Source organism: Pieris napi, chromosome 19 (assembly GCF_905475465.1).
Source record: "Pieris napi chromosome 19, ilPieNapi1.2, whole genome shotgun sequence".
Taxonomy (NCBI): domain Eukaryota; kingdom Metazoa; phylum Arthropoda; class Insecta; order Lepidoptera; family Pieridae; genus Pieris; species Pieris napi.
The window spans coordinates 11,214,478-11,236,649 of NC_062252.1; the positions used below are offsets into that span (position 1 = coordinate 11,214,478).

At 34.6% G+C, this 22,172-nt stretch overlaps 1 protein-coding gene across 1 annotated transcript; it reads right to left on the reverse strand.

The window, feature by feature from the left end:
* Window positions 1–740: 740 nt before the first annotated feature.
* Window positions 741–20,547, reverse strand: LOC125059277 (cleavage and polyadenylation specificity factor subunit 1). Its single transcript, XM_047663645.1, has 29 exons — window positions 20,169–20,547; window positions 19,596–19,816; window positions 19,264–19,437; window positions 18,977–19,137; window positions 18,636–18,775; window positions 18,198–18,308; window positions 17,280–17,461; window positions 16,539–16,677; window positions 15,353–15,531; window positions 14,507–14,702; window positions 13,714–13,829; window positions 12,617–12,755; window positions 12,048–12,187; window positions 11,204–11,317; window positions 10,716–10,847; window positions 9,504–9,695; window positions 8,295–8,477; window positions 7,737–7,890; window positions 7,012–7,190; window positions 6,122–6,336; window positions 5,699–5,845; window positions 5,499–5,571; window positions 4,775–4,927; window positions 4,115–4,309; window positions 3,043–3,157; window positions 2,484–2,600; window positions 1,718–1,847; window positions 938–1,046; window positions 741–857 (listed from the first exon to the last, which is right to left on the reverse strand). The coding sequence occupies exons 1-29, from the start codon at window positions 20,329–20,331 to the stop codon at window positions 777–779; spliced, it is 4,350 nt and encodes a 1,449-aa protein (XP_047519601.1). The 5' UTR covers window positions 20,332–20,547; the 3' UTR covers window positions 741–776.
* Window positions 20,548–22,172: the final 1,625 nt, after the last annotated feature.

A 22,172-nucleotide genomic window follows, 5' to 3' on the forward strand; every position in this document is an offset into this window, starting at 1 on the left:
CTAAATTTGCGAGGGAAACGCCCAAGTTGGCATCATTGGTGTAACTTGCTTGCAAGTTACGATATCTGTAATTAGCATCCGGAATCGAAACATTTCTTAAGTAGGTTTATGAAATCTATTACATATTTCTTCAAATACATAACAACCACATACAATGACACAAATGTAAAGTTTCATGCCTTATTATATAATATATATAAAAAATACTTTAAAAAGAGATTTAGATTCTTATCTCTGTAGAAATTGAGTCAGTGGTAACTACAAAATTGGTGATTCTAAAGTATATATAGAATAAAAGTATTTCGGTTATGCAATCATAATTTTTAACGATATGCGTAAATAATTGTTAGAGGTAGGAAAATAATTTATTGAAAAGCAACAAAATATGGTTGGTTTAATGCAAACCAATTGTTAACTTAAAAAGGGTTCATCGGATCGTTACAAATTACTGATTTGTAACGATATTTTTTTTTTGTATTTTCTAAATCAAATTTTATTTATATTGGTAGCTACTTATGAACGTCAAAATGAAAGAAAATTTACTTTTATTACCCAAATGAAGGGAATCTTTGGTAAGTATTCAAAACAATACATTATAAAAATACATATATTATAGAGAGCAAATGCCAAAAGATGTGTCATTTTTAATTAATACTAAAGATAATGATGATGAGGATTTAGGAAGTAAATGTAAAATATATATGTATTTATTGGTTTGAGTATAAATAAAACTTCACTCAGCGAGCCTTAACATTGTATTTACAAATAACATAATACTAAAAGTGCGCAGTCAGTCTGTCTATTTCATACAGATCTCCGAATATTTCTTCAACTTTAGTACCAATCTTTTTTGCAATCTGAAACAAACAAAATGCTCAAAACCATTTATTTATGAAATTGTTTGAAGAAACTCTTTAAATATACTAATAGTACGTACATCCTGTTGTTCTACGACGGGCATCGAAGTGTATAACGTGACCAAATCACCGTCCAACATTCCACGAGCCGCGCCACCCGACACTGGACGGCGGGAGAATTTGTATGTCCTACAAATAGTATATACTTTTTTAATGTCACAGTAATTAAATACAATATATTATCAATTCAAAAAATAATCAAAGAAGCGCAACGTCAGGACAATTTCTTTTATGAAGTGAAACTTCTTTAGGCGCATGAGGGTAAAATTTTAAAAAACGTCACAAAGACGTACAGCGTTTTTGTCGAAGAAAAAGGAGAGAGAGCGATCGAGAGAGAGTAAGAATATTATTCTATTTTTAAAATTAAAATTTCGTAAAGAGAATTTATGAAATATTAGTATTTTATATTTTATGCAAAATAATTTATTGAAATCTCAAATGACGTTTTGTAAATTAAAATGCCACGTGTTTTTACTATTGTAGAAAAAAAAGTATTAATTTTCGACACTTTTAATATTTTAATGACAATTCAATTAATCAAATTCCTAATATATCTTCCTTTTTCTCTCCCTCAATAGTATCCAATATGAACCAGAGTGAAAAATTAGTTTGCCAAAGAACTTCTTAAACTACTGAATCGATTTTACTTTCTTTTATCAATATATGATGGCTGGAGAATGGAAAATGTTTCGAAAAACATAAAAATTATTTCCTTTTGAGAGCTACCCTCAGTTTGTTTGGTTGAAGGCGTCATCGAGATTGATCTCGGGAATTACGAGTTAAAAATATTAATTGAATACCTAAAAGCCCTCGGATTGAGTCCAGCAATATGACAGCAATAGTTGTTCATGACGTTCTGCAGCATCAGCAACCTTCGGTAGACCTTCTCCGACACTGGCACCACGTAGCCCACGCCGCCGTCGAGGGTCGCTTTAAGCACATTTGTTTTCATTATAAGCATGTATTTTTTTTATTTTAATTCTTTAATTTGTAATGAATTTAAAAGAATTTGTGGTGCAGGCCCTTCAGTCACCAAGAATAATGGTTTTGTACTCTTAGTTCATTAATTGTAATGTTTAAGCAATAATAAAACATTATAATAATCAATCTTTCAAAACATTAACCCCCTTAATAGGGCTGCAGTTAAAGTACTCATCTGTTCCTTTTCATCACAGCATAAACACAATTCGACAGAAAGAGACAAAACGTCACATTAGTTTAAAGAGTAAATAGATTAATTATTTATTATAAGAATTTTTAGTTAAAAAGCTAAGTGTTAATTGAACGGCTTATTGAGCTTATCCAGGGCTGGATATATTTGGTAGTGGGCTTTAGCAAAAGCATTGTTAGGTGCCTATCTCGAACCAAATTCGCTATTTTGCTGATGATGTTTTTTTCTGCTTTACCAAAAATTTCTGGTAACTTTATTGTGTGCTTATTTTGTCTTGTATATATTTTAATTGTATTTTGTAATATTTTTTTTTGTAACACTTATGTTTACTTAAATTGTCATACATTTTAGATTTTGATGTGGTAAACTTTAATAAATAATTAAATAAAACCCACTAAACATGGTGACGTGTCGCTTCTGCGGGACGTTGGGCACGGGCCGAGCCGCGATCCGGAACATGGCGTGCACTTGCTGGCCCAAGTGGTAGTCGCCTTTGCGGATCAGACGTTGGCCTGGAAAGTATAACAAAAAACATTTAGAGATCTTGTGTGATAAAAAATTAAGTTTTTAGCCAGTTTTTCCTCATTTTTTATGTACAAAACAGGATATACCATAAGGAAGGCGTCATGTGAATAAATAAAACTATTTATTTTTCGGAAATAAATATTTTCAACGATACATTGTCTCTTTATTTCAAATTGTGTTTTCTGTTTAGAGACTATATAGATATTAAAAACTGGGCAGTTAACTGATTATTTTTTTAAAAACAAACTTTATTATCTAAATTAAAGATAAATATAACTTTCCACGTAAAAAAGAAATATTTAAACTTAAAAGTAATTGTTATTACATTGTGAAGGTACTACGATGTTAAACAAGTTAGGCCTGCTACTCTTATCGCAACTGATTTGTCATCAAGAATAATGTATGTCTTTCTAAATATAATGAAATGACCTCCGTAGCTCTCCCTGGCATGCGGCTGGTACATGAACAGCGCCAGATTCCCCTCCACCTCACTCACGAGGAATCCCAGATTCGTGTTGTCCACCACGAACTCCATGTCGTATATCTGAATACATTATAATTTCAATATACATTATAGTCGTATTTTTAATAAGACGAAGCCAACTGACAGTAGCTAATGTCACTTTGTAAAATAATGTTGCCATATTTAAAGTAATAGTGATGCGTTCAGTTCTTGTTCAATCAGATGAATGAACAATGAGTGTGAATAGTCAATCATTTCAAACAATAAAAGAATATTATTTCTATTTCAAAATTGTATAAAAGTGCTCTGGTATAATTTAGGTACTAGTACTATGTTTTGACGTCTTATTACAAAGCGCGGCGCGGCGACTAGTGCCATCACCGATCATTAATTCAGGGGCTTTTACTTTGTCACAACACTATTTTTATTTCATTAAAAACTGACAACACCGTAAACGTCAGTTGACTTCGTTTAATTAAAAATTCGACTATAGAACTTAGTTCTTATGTCACCACAGACTATAGTCGTATTTTTAATTAGACGAAGCCAACTGACAGTAGCTAATGTCACTTTGTAAAAATATGTTGCCACATTTAAAGTAATAGTGATGCATTCAGTTCTTGTTCAATCAGATGAACGAACAATGAGTGTGAATAGTCAATCATTTCAAACAATAAAAGAATATTATTTCTATTTCAAAATTGTATAAAAGTGCTCTGATATAAGTTAGGTACTAGTACTATGTAACTACAATCAGTTTTTTGACGTCTTATTGCAAAGCGCGGCGCGGCGACTAGTGCCATCACCGATCATTAATTCAGGGGTTTTTACTTTGTCACAACACTATTTTTATTTCATTAAAAACTGACAACACCGTAAACGTCAGTTGACATCGTCTAATTAAAAATTCTACTATTATCAATAATGTTCCCAAGTTTTGAATTGAATAGCTACTGCAAAATGGTTTCATTACTTCAAATCTCAAATTTAAAATGGATTTTAAATATAGCGGATAGCTGAATAGGGTCCATAGATTACCTGTGCACTCCTGAAATCCCTGGAAACGAGCGACAACGTCCTGTGCTGCTCTTGGTACCTCAAGAGAGAGATGGACTTGTAGACGTCGGCCACCAAGATGAGGTTCTTCACGGCCAGCATCCTGTGCACGTAGATCTGCGTGTCTATGAAGGCCACGCCCACTAAGTCGTTATCTTTCAATTGCCAGATGTAGATCTGAAAATATTCATTCAATCGTTTCAAGCTACAGAAGAGAATACTGGTTTTATCTATTTAATCCTCTTCCCAGAATGTATAGATCACTGCCGTATAATATTAGCAAGGGGAAGGTGATTACATTTTGAAAGCAAGGTGCCTTTATAGCATTTAGACCAGATTTTTTTGACAAAAATTATAAGTTTTTTATGACATCATAATAATTAATAAGACATTTGAATGCCCTGCTTGCCTTTCTTTGCAAATACATAATTTATTATTATTGTGTATTTAATTTAGTATTAGTAGAAACTTCTTTTTCGTAACACTTAGCAACAATTTATATGAATAATATCTTCTGTTTCAAATAGCTAGTAAATTTAAAAAATAACTTTATAATAACCCAATCAAATTTTTAAATCGACAAGAACCTCTTTCCTTACAATAATTGCGCCTTTTTATTATATTTATTAAAATATAAAATACCTTTTGCCCGACGGCTGAAATGAGGAATCCGAGGACTTGCGTGAGAGCAGTGACGGGTCCCTTCTGCTCTTTGGCGTAGATCTCCTTGAAGCGGTTCTTCGTCAAGGGCTGACCGGGCTCCGGCACCACGTCGATGATGTCGTATATTATTATCTGAAATTATGACCATATTAGGCTAAAATGGGTGTTTTAAGTAAGTAATTTGGGTGTGGTTTTTGACAATCATTTTGGAAAACCCTAATAGCTTAGTACTTTAGTATTTAGACATACAAAGACAAATTCTAAATAGTGTCCATTTATTTACCTTATTAAAGCCTATTTTGCCATCCCTGGAGTTAAACATATATATATTATATGAACGATTTTAAAACAAATGGTGACTTTCACCAGAATAATACGCAAAATAGAACTAACTTGAGTACACGACCAACCAGGCTACGGAAGATAAACCACTCCTTATATGGAAATTGTATTCGTTTTCAAAACAAACTTCCAAGCGAAATTTGAGAATTATCACTAAATAAATTCATAACTCTCGTTAAACGCAAATTAATAAATAAAGCATTTAATAAATTTTACGAATATTTAAATGATCCTAATCCTTGGGAGTGATTTGCTCCAGTTCAAACAATTTGTGTGACTCAAAACTTGGCGATTAAAAAGAGTGGCGGAGAGTTTCTTGCCAGGTCTTCTTGCCCGTTCTACACCCTTGACTTGTACTTACTCTCCCTCGTGATGTGATATCTTCACTGTAGTTATAATTAGTCCCAATCGCGATGTAACCACGAAGACCTGACCTGAAAGTTCGTATTAAATGATGAGAAAATGTTAAAAAAAAATTATACTACAAGTTCGTTTTCAAAAACATATTAAAAATTAACCAAGAAATTGAAACGATCAAAAAGACAAAACTACTTGACTTACGTGGTTCCCTCATAGGACAGCGACACATTCTTGAGGCACGTCACATGTTCCCATTCCTCCAACTCCACCCTCGTGTTGGGTATCACTTCCCAAGATACAGGGGAAAAGAGCATCACTGAAAACCTTTCTTGCATCGGGTAGGGAAACCTGAATAAGAATATTTATTATTTCATTTCAAATAAATATAAAATCACTCTCTCGGGTATAGGTATAATGCATATATTCTACTTTAAAACATTATTTGACAGACTACATATAGTTACAATAATAATAATAAGCCTTTTTATTTCCTGTTTTACAATAGTTGGTAGTTTCTATATTATAGTAGCCAAAAATATTGATTTATGACATATAGTTATAATCGGATCTAAATCACACGTTAGAGTAGTCACAAAATATAAAAGAAAAAGATAAATGACTCGCCTATCTCCCTTATTTTCCGTACTCTTCTCTTTATCTTCTCCGTTAAACTTGTAATAGGAGGTCGTGGCCTGGGCCACGGACGAGACCAGGCAGTAGGTCTTCGACTCCAAGTGGAAGGTCACCGCGTGTGGGGTCTCTCGTAATGGGACTTTCCGAACAGCCCAAGAAGCGTCGTACGACAGATGGGTTGGAAGAACACTGATTCGGAGAGATCCCTGGAAAGGGAATTTATAGATATAATATACCAGGTGAAAATATCAAATTTTATCATTTTGACGTGACAACGTCTTATAATTCGATGGAGCCGGCACGAAAAAACATGACGCATGCGGCGTTACCTCGCTCTGAGGCGTTCCATTTAAGGCTTGAAGTGCAAGCGAGAGCGCGGAACGAACGACAAAGAGGCACAATCGGCATAATTTTATTTATGCATACAAATAAATGTAACTTGATCAATTCCATTGTGATTTCCATTTACCTCCTTCTCTATATCCATACAAAAAACTTATGTATAAATTTAAGGTTCTTCTGAAAAATTAAACCATTCCATCAGTATTTTCTTATGACGTCACGTTCAACTATCGTCAGTAAACCGACTTTACAGACAACCGATTTTTTTATTCTAATTTTAACAAAATGTTTGTCAATTAAGATTTAATGTTCGGATATTAAGATTTGGGTAGGGTTTTTTAAATTTCACAGATTTCTTAGGTTAATAGGTCTAGGATTCTTAAGAAATAACTAATAAACTTTAACAACATCATGTTGTATAAAATAAATTAATTAAAATCCTTTTTTTTATCCTACTCTTACTTACACACATTGACAAAATTTATGAACATTAACATACAACATGCATTATTTTATTATATGTATACATTTAATAATACCTTGGCATTGAAATAAAGGAACCCTTGCGGACAATTGGTGTTGTTAAAGGAGGCGAAGGAGGCGACGGGCGCTTCCTCGGAGCTGATGGGGTGGAGGCGGAGTTCCCCTCGTGACGTCAGCAGGAGGAAATATGGCGTCTCCCCGCAGAGGAACACGCCGTTGTAACCACCCACGTTGCCTGATCATTCGAAAAGTACATTTTACATTCAAAATAGTTTACTATATCTAGATGAAACATCGCAAATGGAATACAAGGTATATGATATAGGGTTGATTAGCCGACGTCAGACGAAATACAAAAGTATAGTTTAATAGTAAGTTTGTTCCTCGCACCACCACTATGTGGAACCAGCTGCCAACCGATGCATTGTCGAACGAATTCGACTTAGGGTCCTTCAGGAAAAAGCGTACCAATTCTTAAAAGGCCGGCAACGCACTTGCGAACCCTCTAGCAATGTGACTGTATATCGGTGGCGGTATTACTTAACATCTGGTGGTCCTCCTGCCCGTTTGCCCACTGGTACATAAAATAATTTAAAATATAAAAATAATTCTTTCACTAATTTGTTTATGAAATTTTTTTATTTAATTACCCAGACATGACACTGAAATTAAAATAAAAATCAACATGTCTACCCCTAATATTAGATGACAGACTTGAGGAAGTAATTTAACTTAAAAAATATAAAAAGATATGACCACGAATAAATGTATAGAATCTCACCAAAGTATCTCATATATCGCACGTTCTCCCTCAAGGCGGCCGCCTCGTACCCATCTTCGGGGCATCCGATGTACCCGCCCTTGTACCCGAATGGAAATGTGGTCTGCATCCGGGAGAAACGCAGCTTCAGATTACCACGAGGGTATTTGTAGGCCTGGAATGGAGCGATATTATTCAAATTGCAGTACATATAACTAATATAATAAAAAGCACAAACGAAATATTATCATCTTACACTTTTAGTCAAAAAACATTTATTTTGGTGTAATTAATAAGCCCTTGAGTTGTTCATACATTCGTAATTTGTATTTTTATTATTGTGCTCATAATTTTAACAATTAAAGCCAATTGACACAGCTTCAAACAAAGAGCCACACCCTCCTCCTACAACCGCCACCAAACATAACTCAAGTTTAAATGTTTTTATAATACTGGCCTAATCATTCAGCTAAAGTAAGATGTACACGAATGGGTATCTGTACCTGAATCGAAAATAATAAATATAACGTTTTTTTTTTAATTTACTGTCGCCTATGATAATCTTGCTTAACTACTTACTTGATATATCATGAGCTGGTCGTCCATCCTTAAGAGTAGCAGCACCCTGGATCCCTTATTCCCGAGCCCCACCACCAACATCTCCTGCAGTTTATCCACGCTGGAACTGTGACCCGAAGTTAGTTCCTCTTCTTCGAGTGGGTTTAGAGGTATAGCCACGGATTCTAAGCTGTCGGCTAGGATCTGAAATTATTCAATATATTTGGATCAATTTTGGATTCCAATTATTAAATTTAAAATTTCGAGACACTTATATATTTGATGCAATATATATGAAGTTTTATAAATTTAACAATTGTAATTTTTTATAAGAAAATCGACATTCTTTTGAACACTTGTCAAGTGAGATGCTTATCAGAGGGCACAAGTGCCCAGGATATGCCTGTTAATCCGCCGTTTAAATGAATCCTTTTTAGGAAATAAAGATGGGGCAAGTTAAAGTTCGTGTAGTGTGGCACTTGGAGGTGTAAACAACAAAGAAGTGGCACTGCCTAATTGCCAATATTTTAAAATGTTATTTGAACAAATATGAAATTGTGATATTTAAACACGTAATTAAAACAAAGCATGATTTCTTTTAAAAATATACCTAAGACTTTACAACAATCTAAATATATGAAACAAAAATATCGAATAACAATAAATAAGTAAATTAATTTTACGAATGCAAACAGTGTGGTCATCTGTTGACAAAACTACGCATCAGTTTACGACGAATTCGTGTCAGTTCAAGAAATTCCGATCTTGAGGTGAATGAGGAGATGCATAACCAGGATTCGATCTTAATCAAATACATGTGTTACCTCACCAAAAAATGTTTTATATCAGAAAGTGCTTTAACATGCAATATCGCTTCTTTCGCAATGGCAAGCAATAAAACATTTCTGTATTTGCAGAAAAAGTTGTTTTAATGTAAACCTTAATGAAATAAGTTTAACTAAAGTCAACACGATATTATTAGACTGTTAGGCGAAACGAAGTCAGCCGGATCAGCTAATAGTATATCAAATATATCCAGATGATTTATAATTGATAATATTATAGTTAATTTTCGTGGTCCTTCGAGCCGAAATATCATGTTAATGATATTTGGAGCAAAACCCCAAGTAATTTTAACTTCTCGATGGTAATACCATTGAACGATGTAAATCCCAATCTTCATATAGATCCTATATGAAAATAATAGATTTAATAGTTCCAATAACTCACCCTGTGTCCTGCACAAACATCCCTGACCAAGAAACTCAGCTTCATCTCGGGCAGTGAATATATTTCAAGATTTCCATTGTCTCTGACGACGTAGAGCCAATACGTCGGTTTGACTTCCACGAGCTGCTTCTTCCACCAGCGCGACACTCTTCGAGGGACGTCGGGGTTTTTCGATTGTTCGGCTAACATTATCTGTGGAAAACAAGATATTTCAAAAAATACCAAGATTCATATCTTTTGAATTGTGGATGAGATATTTTTAAACACTACCGACATCTTTATATATTCGTAGAGACAGTTCACAGCATGTAGCGATGTATCTAATATGTTTTATTATCTTTTTTTTCAACATTATCGTATTAGTTTAGTACTGTAAGGATAGTGTAAGTATTTTTGTGAATAAATAATATAAATGTAAAGAAACTTGTATGTTTCTTTATTATATACTAGATGACGCTATCAGCCATCGCGGTTGGAAAAAGCAGTTGGTTTGAAGTTTGACAGAAGTACAAGTCATCGGCATTGAATTCAATATTGTTTATTATAATAATAATAATCTTTATTTCTTCTCTCACATATATATACAAGATTATTATGATTAAACTAAGATGATAACATTAGGAAGTGTATGTGAGAGACTGGTCTCTGGAACAGGAGACCTGTTCCACAGATAGCCAGCCTCTCCACCACCGGTCCGGTGGTAGAGAGGCAGGAAAATAAATTTGGTGTGTGTTTGTGTGTGTTTGTGTGTGTGTGTGTGTGCGTGCGTGGGTGTGTGTATATGTGAGGGGAGTGGGTGTGTTACAGAATAACAGTTATTAAATCTTCTGTTTCATCATAACTCAACATCTTCAGTTTAATTGTGAGGTTATTGTAAAAAGCTTAAAAAGGGATTGATAATTTTAATAATACACTTTTAATGTAGTTTCTTTATTTTTATAGCAAAACAATTGTTTATTTGAATTTCATCAATTCCAAATAAAATAAGATATATAATCTTATATAAATAAAGTTATTTTTCAATAGCGTATCCAGCCGAGTATTTTAATCGAAACGAATATTGTTTTTCTGAATCCTAAGTCGAATTTCATTTAAGCGAGCAGTTTTTTTAACTTTTGAAATGAAACCTAACGCAGAAATAAAAGCTATTTGTAACTTGGCTAATTCACTGATAAGAAAAATAATTAACTGAAATATCTAAAATCCACTCACGCTGGCCATAGAAGCTGGTGTCTGATCCCCTCCGTAGAGTAATTCATCATCATTCAATTCGTAGACCACGCCCGGCTTTAGCCCTTCTGCTTTTACGTTCTTCGTTGCTTTGCCTGTGAACTCGCCTTTTACCTGTTCGTAATACGCATGAATAACTAAGTGGTAGATGTCGAAACTATTACCGGTCTAATATATAAAATTATAATTTTTAAATAAGCAAGCTTTATGAAACATTCTAAATATATATAAATTATTCTAATTTTAATTGCATAAGAATGAAATCGTAATAAATAATGGATTTTGAATTATATTTTACAATCATTTTATGAATTAGGAAAGTTTTAAATAGGTTTCGTGACACATTCAAAGCAAAATCAATTATTGAAATATGTTCGTCAAATTTGTCTCCCAAAGTAATCAAGACGGTAATGTACAAAGGGGGGAAAACTTTTATTTGTATTTGTCTGAGATTACGTAGAAGATATTACCTGTACATTAGCGATATTCTGGGCAAACAAACCGCTGAGATCCCGATAAGGAGCCGCCCTCACGACAGCTGGTTTGTGAGGCACCGCTTGACGAGTGGGGGCTAAACGTCCGGACTGCAAACATTCATTTTTCCTAGACTTAATTTCGGTAAACAATTTCCAAGTTCAAGTATTACGTAAAACGTTTTAAAACGTTACGATGCGGGGCGGGGATTGAATTACGCATTATTGTTAATATTATTTTCGACTTTCCAGTACTTACCACCACATAATGGTAATTTTTAAGTATAAAGAGTCCCTGGGTAGTCACGTTTTACTATTGGGTACAGAAAAACGTTACGGCGCGTTACATGGGGGGGGGTCAATAATCTCCAAAGATTGCGTGACGTAATACTTGAACACTCCCTTATCTTAATAGAAGTTCCTTAAAATATCCTTGCAAACCATAAAACTTCTTGCCATTTGCCTTGCCTTCCATATTTTTAATATTCACGTTCAAACTCAAAATACTTTATTCATATAGGTAAACAAGTACACTTATGAATGTTAAAGAAAGAAGTTAAATTAATTGTAAATTTACATTTACTACCAGCTCGCAAGTCATATGTGTACAATCTCAAAAGGAATAAATGTAATTCGATTTGACAACCTCATCTTAAACAGTGTCAAACGTCCATCCAAGTTTGAGTGTCGTTCGAGATAAGCATAGAAATTCTGATTCTGTAAACAATTTTGAAAATTCTTTAGCGAAAACGGCAATCATCTGGCTTTATAGTTGATATTTTAGTGTCTTGAAATCAACAAGTAAACAAAAATGTGATAAGTTGAAACACAGTAAACTCACCACATTGTCCTTTCCTCTCAGTTCTCTTAGAGCCAAAACAAGAGCTCTTCCGCAAGTTGACATTACGCAAAGGTAGGGATCGGCAGTGATGGCCGCACGCGCAGTCCAATCCAGTGATATCGATTGTATCAGCACGCCATCTATTGATCCAAAGCATATACATTAAATTACTCGATCTATTATGTGGGGTGAAAAGTTCGTAGGATTTTTAGTTAGCCCTAAGGTTTGAGAGAAAGAACTTTTGTTTATTTAAAAAAAATGATTAAAAGAATTACGTGTGTTAGTAAAGCATGACATTTTGGAGAAAATAAAATACTATAGAAGCCAAAGCTCCAAAGAAAGCCAAAGTTGAAGATGGCGAAATGACGATACACGCAGTCAAACCCCCCACCAAACTTTTCAGCCCACTGTTTATCAGTTATTACATCCTGTAGTTGATAAATTTATCACATCATCAGCATAGCATCGATTTATTCGACTATTTAATAAAGAAAGTTTTCAATAAATTCGTCTTCTTCTACATCTTATTTCTGGCAATATTATACAATTAATATGTATTAACCACTCACTTTTAATAAGCCGTATAGCGACCGTAGTAACTTGAACCATGAATTTATTATTTCCTAAATTTCCAGCGAAGATCGTCGGTGCACTCGTCATGAAACCGGAGCTGTCCACTTCGTTGATCTCTTGTCCCGTTTGGAGGATCTGTGTAATATTTCATTAGAGGCTTTTAAACTGATGTAGATGATCAACTATTTATGACGTTAAGGTCTAATAAGACTCAGAGTCGAGACTTAAAACCTGGTAATGTAGCACCCATACTAGCTGTGACCTACGGTTTCCTTGTGATATATAAACTAACGAAAAAGCTGTTTACAAATCCAAATTAATATAATGGTTAATTCCTTTTAAAATACAAATTGTATCACTATGAGAATAAATATCAAAAGCAGTGTTAGCCTAGTGGCCTCTTCACCCTGAATACTCGCTCGCTCGTATATGTTAACTGCACTTAGAAAACACAGAAAAAAGTCGTGATATAGGACCACTAATTTATTTTGTATCAAACATGCATATGTGTCCAACTAGCTTAATAAGCCGTTCAATTAACTGCCTAGCCTTTTAACAAAACAGCGCCGTTTAACTAGCGGCCTGATATTCAGCCAGTTTTGATCAAACAGCTAGGCAGATGACTTGGATCGATGACTTTTCATTACTTGCCTAACCTGTTGACTGTTAATTTAAATTTAGTTCTACTTTCTGTCACTCTCAAACTCGAAACGAAACTCTTCAAACTTTCAATATGGCGTCGGCAAACCATATCTTTGACGGTGTTTTCTAAATTTTCATGAAACACGACAAGTACAATGGAAGAGTGTAGTGACAATAATAATGTGAATTTAGTTGTGACTGACTCAAGCAATTTAATTTTTAAACAAATATTTTTTATGTCAGATGGTCACTTTATTCCTAAGTATTAGCAGCCAGTTTATTGAATATTGTAACAAACGCTACGGCTGAACATATTTCAGGCCGCTAGTTAAACGGCGATATTTTTGAGGCCAAGATGTTAATTGAACGGCTTATTAATCAAGTTGGCTGAGACAGATACACTGAATAAGTATTATTTAAAGTCATTATTAAATATCGTAAATAAGCTCACCATACTGGAGTCCTCCTGGGCGAGTATCATGTAGGCGTGCGTCCCCTCCATGTCTCTGTGCGCGTCTCGGAGCACTTCTGTCTGTTCCCCGATCACGGTCCACATATCAATACAACCTAAAATCACAACACATTTGAAGTCCCAAATCTATTATAGACACATTTTTGTGTCTGTTTCGTTGGAACTGCTTATTAAAACAATATCACGGGCCAACACAAAATTTAAATTTGACTTTAAAACATAAAATTTAAATTTAAATGTAATAACATAGATATAAAAAATATATGAATAAGTTTGCTTTTCTATTTAGAAGAATAATTTAAAGATATTTTTCATAATCTGCGGTTTTAATTTTTAATTCAAAAATGAAACTATTCAAATTATTATACTTATTTATACGTTATTATTTTTCATTACTCGTTAGCTATCTAGCAGCACAATGTGGACATAAAAACAAACCAAACGCTAAAATCGCAGATCGATAAATAATTAAAGGTCAAAAGATTCGATTAATATTAATACCAAAAAATCATATTATTCATTTTATTTTACTAGTTAACGTATTTTCAAACATCCTCAATCTTGTTTCATTTAAAATCAAGTTTCCATTGAGAAAAGTTTAGGGTAACCTTTTGAATATTCAGGGTGAGTTTCAGAGTCGAAACTTAACCATAAGTTTGACAAATCCATTAAGTTTTTGACATACAGAAGTCATACTTTCCGCCAAGGCTCGATTCTGAATCTAAAATTAATATCCAAAAGCAAAAATTGAACAAAATACAAAGCAACTCACCCGGTAACTCAAAAGCGGTGACCAGTTGAGGTCTAACGGACCGTTGGAGGACGGCTAACGCCCCGTTTTTCCCTCTTCCACAACAGGCCACCAGTTCTATAGTGTTATGTTCATTTCTCCTTTCCTCGCTCACCAATTGCACTTCGCCCATCGAAATATCTCCGATCGGACAGATGTTCAGGAGAGAGTCACATACCTGAATCATTTTTATCCTTAGTATTTTAACCGACATAAAAAGGTAATTATTATATCTATTTATATATATTTTAAATTTTGCAACTCAGAGAACAGTCTCAGTTTCATAAAAATCGGTTCAGTAGTATTTCAGGGTGAAATATATATATACATTGACAGGTTGTTGGCAAGCCCAACACAAGATAACATCTCTCTATCTCTTCTTTTTTGCGTTCTAGCCGCTGCTTTAGATGAATTTATTGTAAAAGTTGCAATCCACCACAGTTCACTCGTTTTCGCACATGGTCCGGCTCGAAGGACCATTATATAAAAATAAAACAAATTATGTTAGTGTTGCCCTAGTGTTGGACTAGTGGCTTCAGCGTGCGACTCTCATACCTGAGGTCGTAGCTTCGATCCCCGGCTGTGCACCAATGGACTTTCTATGTGCGCATTTAACATTTGCTCATCGTGAAGAAACCGACATGACTTAGACCCGAAAAGTTGACGGCGTGTGTCAGGCACTGAAGGCGGATCACCTACTTGCCTATTAGATTTAAAAATGATCATGAAATAGATTCAGAAATCTGAGGCTAAGACCTAGAGAGGTTGTAGCGCCGCTGATTTATGTTAGTGTTGCCAACGCACGAGTTACCTAATATACCTACATACCTCAAACACATAACTCGTAAGTTGAGTGGACGTCCGTATATCGGAGCCGTACACTTCCAATTCGTCTTTATCACTAATTTCAATAACATTGGAAGCCACGCAATCGCTGATCGTGTCCATCCGACGTCGTTTTGAGACCGGATCGGCTGCGTCTTTATTTTGGATTTCTCTAACTGTATCTGAAAGATAAAAAGTATTTTACACATGAATATTGTACCTATGTTTATAAGAGTTATGTAAATAAAGTAATCATTTATTTAAATATACATACATAATAGCTGACCCGGCAAACATTGTTTTGCCATGTATATTATTTCTAGGAAACATTTTTTTAGTTCAATAAAAATAACTATCAATAATAAAAAATAGGGGTTAATCGTAGAGGGGTGTAAATTAAGGGTTGTATGTATTTTTTTATGATGTATTGTATCATAAAAAAATAAATCAAAAAAATTTGTCGAAAAAAATTAAAATTAAAAATTTTGGGTGGATACCCTTTATCACATAGGGGTTTGAAAGATTCTCAGACTTACTGAATATGAATAAAAATGTCAAAGGAATCGGTCGAGCCGTTTCAGAGGAGTATGGGAACGAACATTTTGACACGTGAATTTTATATATTAGATTATAAACCGTATAGCTTTTTTGACGTGACAACGACTTATAATTCGATGGAGCCGGCTGCACGCACGAAAAAACATGACTCATGCGGCGTGACCTCGCTCTGAGCCGTTCCATTTAAGGCTTGAAGTGCAAGCGAGAGCGCGAAGCGACAGAGAGACAAAATCGGACTCCACGCTCTTCAGCGTTCGACATCTGTCTCTCTCCTACTCGAGTGAGCGATTCGTGACGTTGTCACGTTCAACTATCGTCAGTAAACCGACTTTACAGACAACCGATTTTTTAGTGCTGTCAAGTACAGTACAATAATCAAACCATTAAGCTCCTATAATGTCAAACATAGTGAAAAACCATGACAGTTCTTTAAAATAAGATTTAAAGAACACACCGATACAGAACTGGACTGACGTTTGGCTACAACCCCACGTGTTAAGTGAGATATGGCCTGCCCAGAAGATGTCTGTTTAACCGCCGCTTCAGTGAACTGTCATAGCTATATAACTGTCTAGGGAAGATGAAAGGGGGCAAGGAGATGTTTAATTTACGTTAAAAGTGTCATAATTACCTTCTGTAAGATCGACAGTAGCCGCCAACGGTCGATCTATGGAGAAAATCATTCTATTCTCCCTCTCTGTCACTCGCAGTAGAAGAGAGTTACCCAAACGGGACCCCAAGAAGAGAAAGTCCTCTTCGATGACACACATCTAAAATCATTGTATTAAAAATCACAAGATTGTAATATTGGCATTAATTACTTAGACTGGGAATATTGTTTATTTTTGGAAATGTCTGAAATCAGAGAAATAGTCTCAAAGAAATAGATACAGAAATGTGCCTACGATGACAAAACAAAACTTGTTCATCGATTGGCAACGCACTGTGCGTAATTTCACAATTCATTTCGAGCTACTTTTGGTTCCTTCAGAAGTTGTAAATTATTACATCCATGAAATTTGGCACATTTATCAAAGCCTGTAAAGAACTTGAAACCTTATGTTTTACATGTAAACCGTAAATGTAAAAAAACCGATGTAAAACCGTATGTTTTACATCTCAAGTGAACACAGAACTTAGTTAAGTCGAGAAGGCATCATTCAATAATAAACCGCTTTCTGGAATTATCCTTTACATACTGAATACGAAAAAATCACTTGAAGACCTAGTAACACTGTCATCAGTGCTACTATAAAGTTCCTGTTATATCCTTTTATGTTCTTTGTATTCAACTGCTGATTTTTTATAACTGTATTTTAAAAATGAAATTATATCTTATATTAAAACATAAATATATTGAAATCCAACTCACACAGCTCGTCAATACAGAAGCTGCAGCTCTATCCAAATGGAAACTGTTGACACTTCGAACAGAGTCGGACAACATCGTCAACACGTAGAGTTGGCCTCCGCGAAGTGCCAAGGCTACTCTACTCTCGCCCAACGTGGCCACTTTGGCACCATCTAGGGTTATACACACTCCTTCTTGGATACCTAGAATATTATTTCATGTAAATAACACATATTAAATCGATTAATACATTTATTACAAAAAAAAACGACGGGTTGCACTCCGGGAGTGCCGGCAGAAGTGAAAACTTGAATATAAACGTTGTGCATTTTTGATATTTTGGAATGGTTAGGGAATAATTTTTCACGAATTGCTTTAATTATCAGTATAAAAGTCTAAGGATCCATTTATGTGGTAGAATACAATATTTATTTATTGCGCTATCGTACACAAACATGACAATTTATATTACACTAGCAAACTCCGCGAACTCCGTTTCGCCACCAGATGGCTTCGTTTTATGTAACGTTTCGTTTGGTGATCCCGCTTTTCTGTTGAAATTTTTCCTGAATTTTCTTTGCTATAAACCTCACGGAGCCCGAGACCTTTCCAACGAATGCAAAACCGTGGAAATCGGTTCGTGCGTCCTGGAGTTATACGCTTAATCCTGACGCTATACGTCAGGAAGGAAAACCCGACTTATTTTTATATAGTAGATTAAATACGCCGCGCCAGCTGTCTACTCTCCATCCGTCTTACGAATTTTCGATCAGGTCACGTGTCCTGACGCGAGTTTAATTTTTTTACCCATTCCAAAAAAGTGTACAACGCCGCTAAAGAAGTTTTCACTTCAAAAATCATATGATCATACTATTAATGAGGAAAAAAATGGCATAGAAAGGATATCTGATGTGACGTAAATAATTAAATAATACTCACGTAGTGGGAAGTTAGTAGTATGTGTGGCTATACTATTTAATGATACTCCATAGGGTGGAACTGACTGGTTTAGGTAGATGAGGGAGTTTGCTGCTAATATCAGGCAACCACCTGTAAAGTTATCATTTGCTAAAACCATTTCTATAACCACTTCAAAACTAAGAAAAATAAAATATTATGTAAATGAATCTTAAAACTACTAATATACTACTATATATCTTCACATGGGGATTCGCTCACAATCCAATGTGTCCTTATTGAACACTTTCCCTCTATAACATTCAAGGACATTAAAGAAATTCTATTGATTGATAGATCAGATAAAATACAAATTTGTATCAAAAGATTTTTTTTTCCAAACTTCTGTATTCAGTCTTAATCTTTTTTATTTTGACTCTATGACATTCAGCTCTTAAATTTGGAGGCTTTAAATCTTACCAAGTGGTTTCTGAACAGGCACAGCTTGCAAGCAGTCAAAAGGAAGGCCACCCGTTGACCAAATAACAGGATGGACCCGTGCGCTCATGTTTAAAGAAACACCTGCCATTGAACAGGTATCACTTCGTACTGCTACACGACTAAGAAATAAATAATTTATATAATTATCTTGTTACTCATTCACGTGCGGACACATTTATCTTAACTAATATTATAAACAGATTTGTTTTTGTATATTGCATAATATACAAAAACAAATCAACATGTATTTTTATTGTAATGCCCATTGGCCAACTTTTTAAGATAAATTAATAATATTAGTATGGATTCTTATTTCTTACCCTGGGAATGTTCTTACAGGTTCATACAGAAGTAACAATGTAGGCTCATAGTATCCATATAAGAACTGCAAGTCTAGTATATTGTCTATCTTCTCGTCTAAGTCTTTTAATACTATTACATAAGAGGCTAGAGTTGGAGCTCGCATCATTGGCTGAGTTTGCTGTAATAAGGGTATATCTTTATTATTATAATAAGTTTGGTGTTATGGTTTCCATGTAAAAAATTAATTATTATATGTACATTGTACACTAATAAAAAAATAAGCTTTCTGTATAAAAACACATACATTTTTCTTGTCATCCTCTAGAGGTTTGGCCTCTAATGGATCTCCTTCTTCAGATGTAAGATCTTTTCTAAATGGCAACACAGCCAACTTTTTTCCATATAATAACATGACTGCACATCGAAATTCTGGATCCACTCTTATCCAAGGAATATGAGGGTGTGTAGTCCAGCCATTCTATAAGTGAATAATAAGGCATTACATTTGTAATTTTATTAAAAAATTGGAACATTGTTTTATCATCTTAATAAATTGTTTGATAAAAAAGAAGCATAGCTAATGTGTGGATCTTAATAAATCATGTTTAATTACATTGTAAATCCTCTAATATTTACCTTCATATCATCCTCTTCAAAGTAATGCATACTCAAAGTTACTAGATTGTTTGTCTGTGGGTCATACTGTAGGACAGAAAGCTTTGCTTCTCTGAATGACACAAGTAATAGATCACGGCCTGCACTAGGGCATTTTACAGATGAAATAGACATAACATTTCCCCATAATGTGTATGAAGCTAAGCACTCCAACTTCATTTTGGGTGGTATTGGTTGACCAGCTAGAAGTATCAATTAAGATTACTATGTATTTAAGCATACTAAGACAAAAACAACTTTTTAGACAGTTGCTATGAAATCAAACACTTTTTTAACCCTTACATATTGTACTTGTAGCAAGAAAATCATATAATTACATTTAAATAATGCAACATTCCGTATATTTATTATAGCTATGGAAAGTATTAAATGAGTAAGATGCTTAGGATTTGATGTGGAGGTGTACAAAAGTACCTAGGCTTAGAGATTGTTTAGAAAGGACAAAGAGAATTTATGTTACAATGCAGTGATTACCATTACATTTAACTAAAATCAGAGTTATAAAACGGTAAGTTTCAGTCCTAACCTACTAACCTGCATTGACTTCTTTCGTGGTCCCTTCAGGCACAAGTCTGAACACTTTTAAAATATTGGCACCAGCAGTCACCAAGCACATCTCATCATTCTCAAAAAAACAACAGCTTACAGCATATTCCACCCCTGTAGCCGGGTGTGTTTGCCGGCAAATCGAATACATATTTTACAAGACAGTTATTAAAATAGGTTAGATCAAAAGTATCAAATTAAGGGAACACTTTTTATCTTATTATTCACCTTTGATTACCACTTATGTCTACGCATTGTATTAGTTTTTATTTCAATTAAAATTTGTTTGATAAATAATCAACAAACAGAAACTTCTCTCAATGTTTTGAGCTGTTTGTTTTTGACATTTAACCAGTCTTACTACCCGTAGAGTGTAGACGGACTATGGTATCGGTATGGTGGTTCTATATCTATACTTTATATGCCCTTTTATACATTTATATTTTGGCTTAAAGGTCTCGTTACCAGGCCAGGCCATAAAATTATTATTAAAAAAAAATACATTTATATTTTAATCTTTAGATCCTAAAACCATTTTTTTTATTTCCTCCATTGTGACGATAAATAAACTAACAAAATGGGATCTTAATAGGGCAAATTGCTTGTCTAATAAAAAAAAAACCATTACTAGTAATCATATAAAGGGTATTTCAACAAGAAGTTTGTTTTTCAATTGTGGCAACACCGAGAACGTGATAGTTTTGACATTTAGTTTTTGGCGGTATTCGTAGCAGGTGCTTTGGAAATTATTACAATGAATTCAATTTCGCTCGAAAATCGCATTAAAATAATTCAAATCCACTATAAAAATGGTGGTTCTGTTAAAGTTACATTTCGTAAAATTCGTGATATTTTCGGCCAGCATAATCGTCCTTCTGAGACCGCTGTTAAGAATTTGGTTGCGAAATTTGAGTCGACAGGCTCGGTACAAAATGTGCCAACACCAACACGTGTTCGACCGGGTCGTTCAACAGAAAACATCGCCGCCGTGAGCCACAGTGTTGAAGAAGATCAAAATTTGTCAATTTCACGACGTTCTCAACAATTGGGGTTATCCAAAAGCACAACATGGCGAATTTTGCGAAAGGATTTGGCTTTGAAGCCTTACAAGATTTAACTGGTGCAGGAATTAAAGCTGATCGACCATTCAAATCGCCGCAGATTCGCTCAGTTCATTCAGGAACAACCTGCTGGTTTTTCTGAAAAAATCATTTTTTCAGACGAAGCCCATTTTCATTTGTCAGGGTACGTCAACAAGCAAAATTGTCGCATTTGGGCTTCTGAAAATCCTAAAGCAATTATTGAGAAGGCTTTGCATACTCAACGTGTTACTGTGTGGTGCACTATGTGGTCTGGAGGCGTGATTGGGCCGTTTTTTTTCGAAGATGAGGCTGGAAATGCGGTAACAGTCAATGGATCACGGTATCGCGAGATGTTAACCACTAAATTTTGGCCTATTATTGATGACATGGATATCACTGAAATGTGGTTTCAACAGGACGGTGCCACATGTCACACAGCCAATGAAACGATCAATTTATTGCCAACCAAATTTCCCGAGCGCATAATTTCGCGAAATTCAGCTGTTAAGTGGCCAGCCAGATCGTGTGATTTAACACCACTGGATTATTTTTTGTGGGGCTATGTTAAAGACACAACAGAATTAAAAAGTACAAGCTACCAACGACTAAGTTCCGATTCGTGATCGTAAAGAATGGATCATAATCTTATAGCACTTTTTGATGACATGAAGAGAGAAATGCAAAAATAATCGAATTTAATTATGCAAAAAATGGACGAGAAACTAAACCCTTTAGTAAAAGCAATAACAGACTTGAAATCCGAAAACAAGAACCTACGCGAGAAAATTGATAATTTAGAGCGCGAAAACCGTAAAAATAATATTATAGCCTTTGGATTTAAAGAGGAAGAGATTTCAAAACAAAATCTAATAGAAATAGTCACTGAAATGATTCGATCAAAAATAAATAT

Coding starts and splice junctions, on each gene's coding strand:
- LOC125059277 (XM_047663645.1), bottom strand. CDS start 20,331: ATGTATTCGATTTGCCGGCAAACACACCCGGCTACAGGGGTGGAATAT. Junction 8,478..9,503: donor ATGTTTGTGCAGGACACAGG/GTGAGTTATTGG, acceptor GAATAATTTCAG/ATCCTAGCCGACAGCTTAGA. Junction 1,047..1,717: donor CTCAATCCGAGGGCTTTTAG/GTATTCAATTAA, acceptor TACTATTTGTAG/GACATACAAATTCTCCCGCC.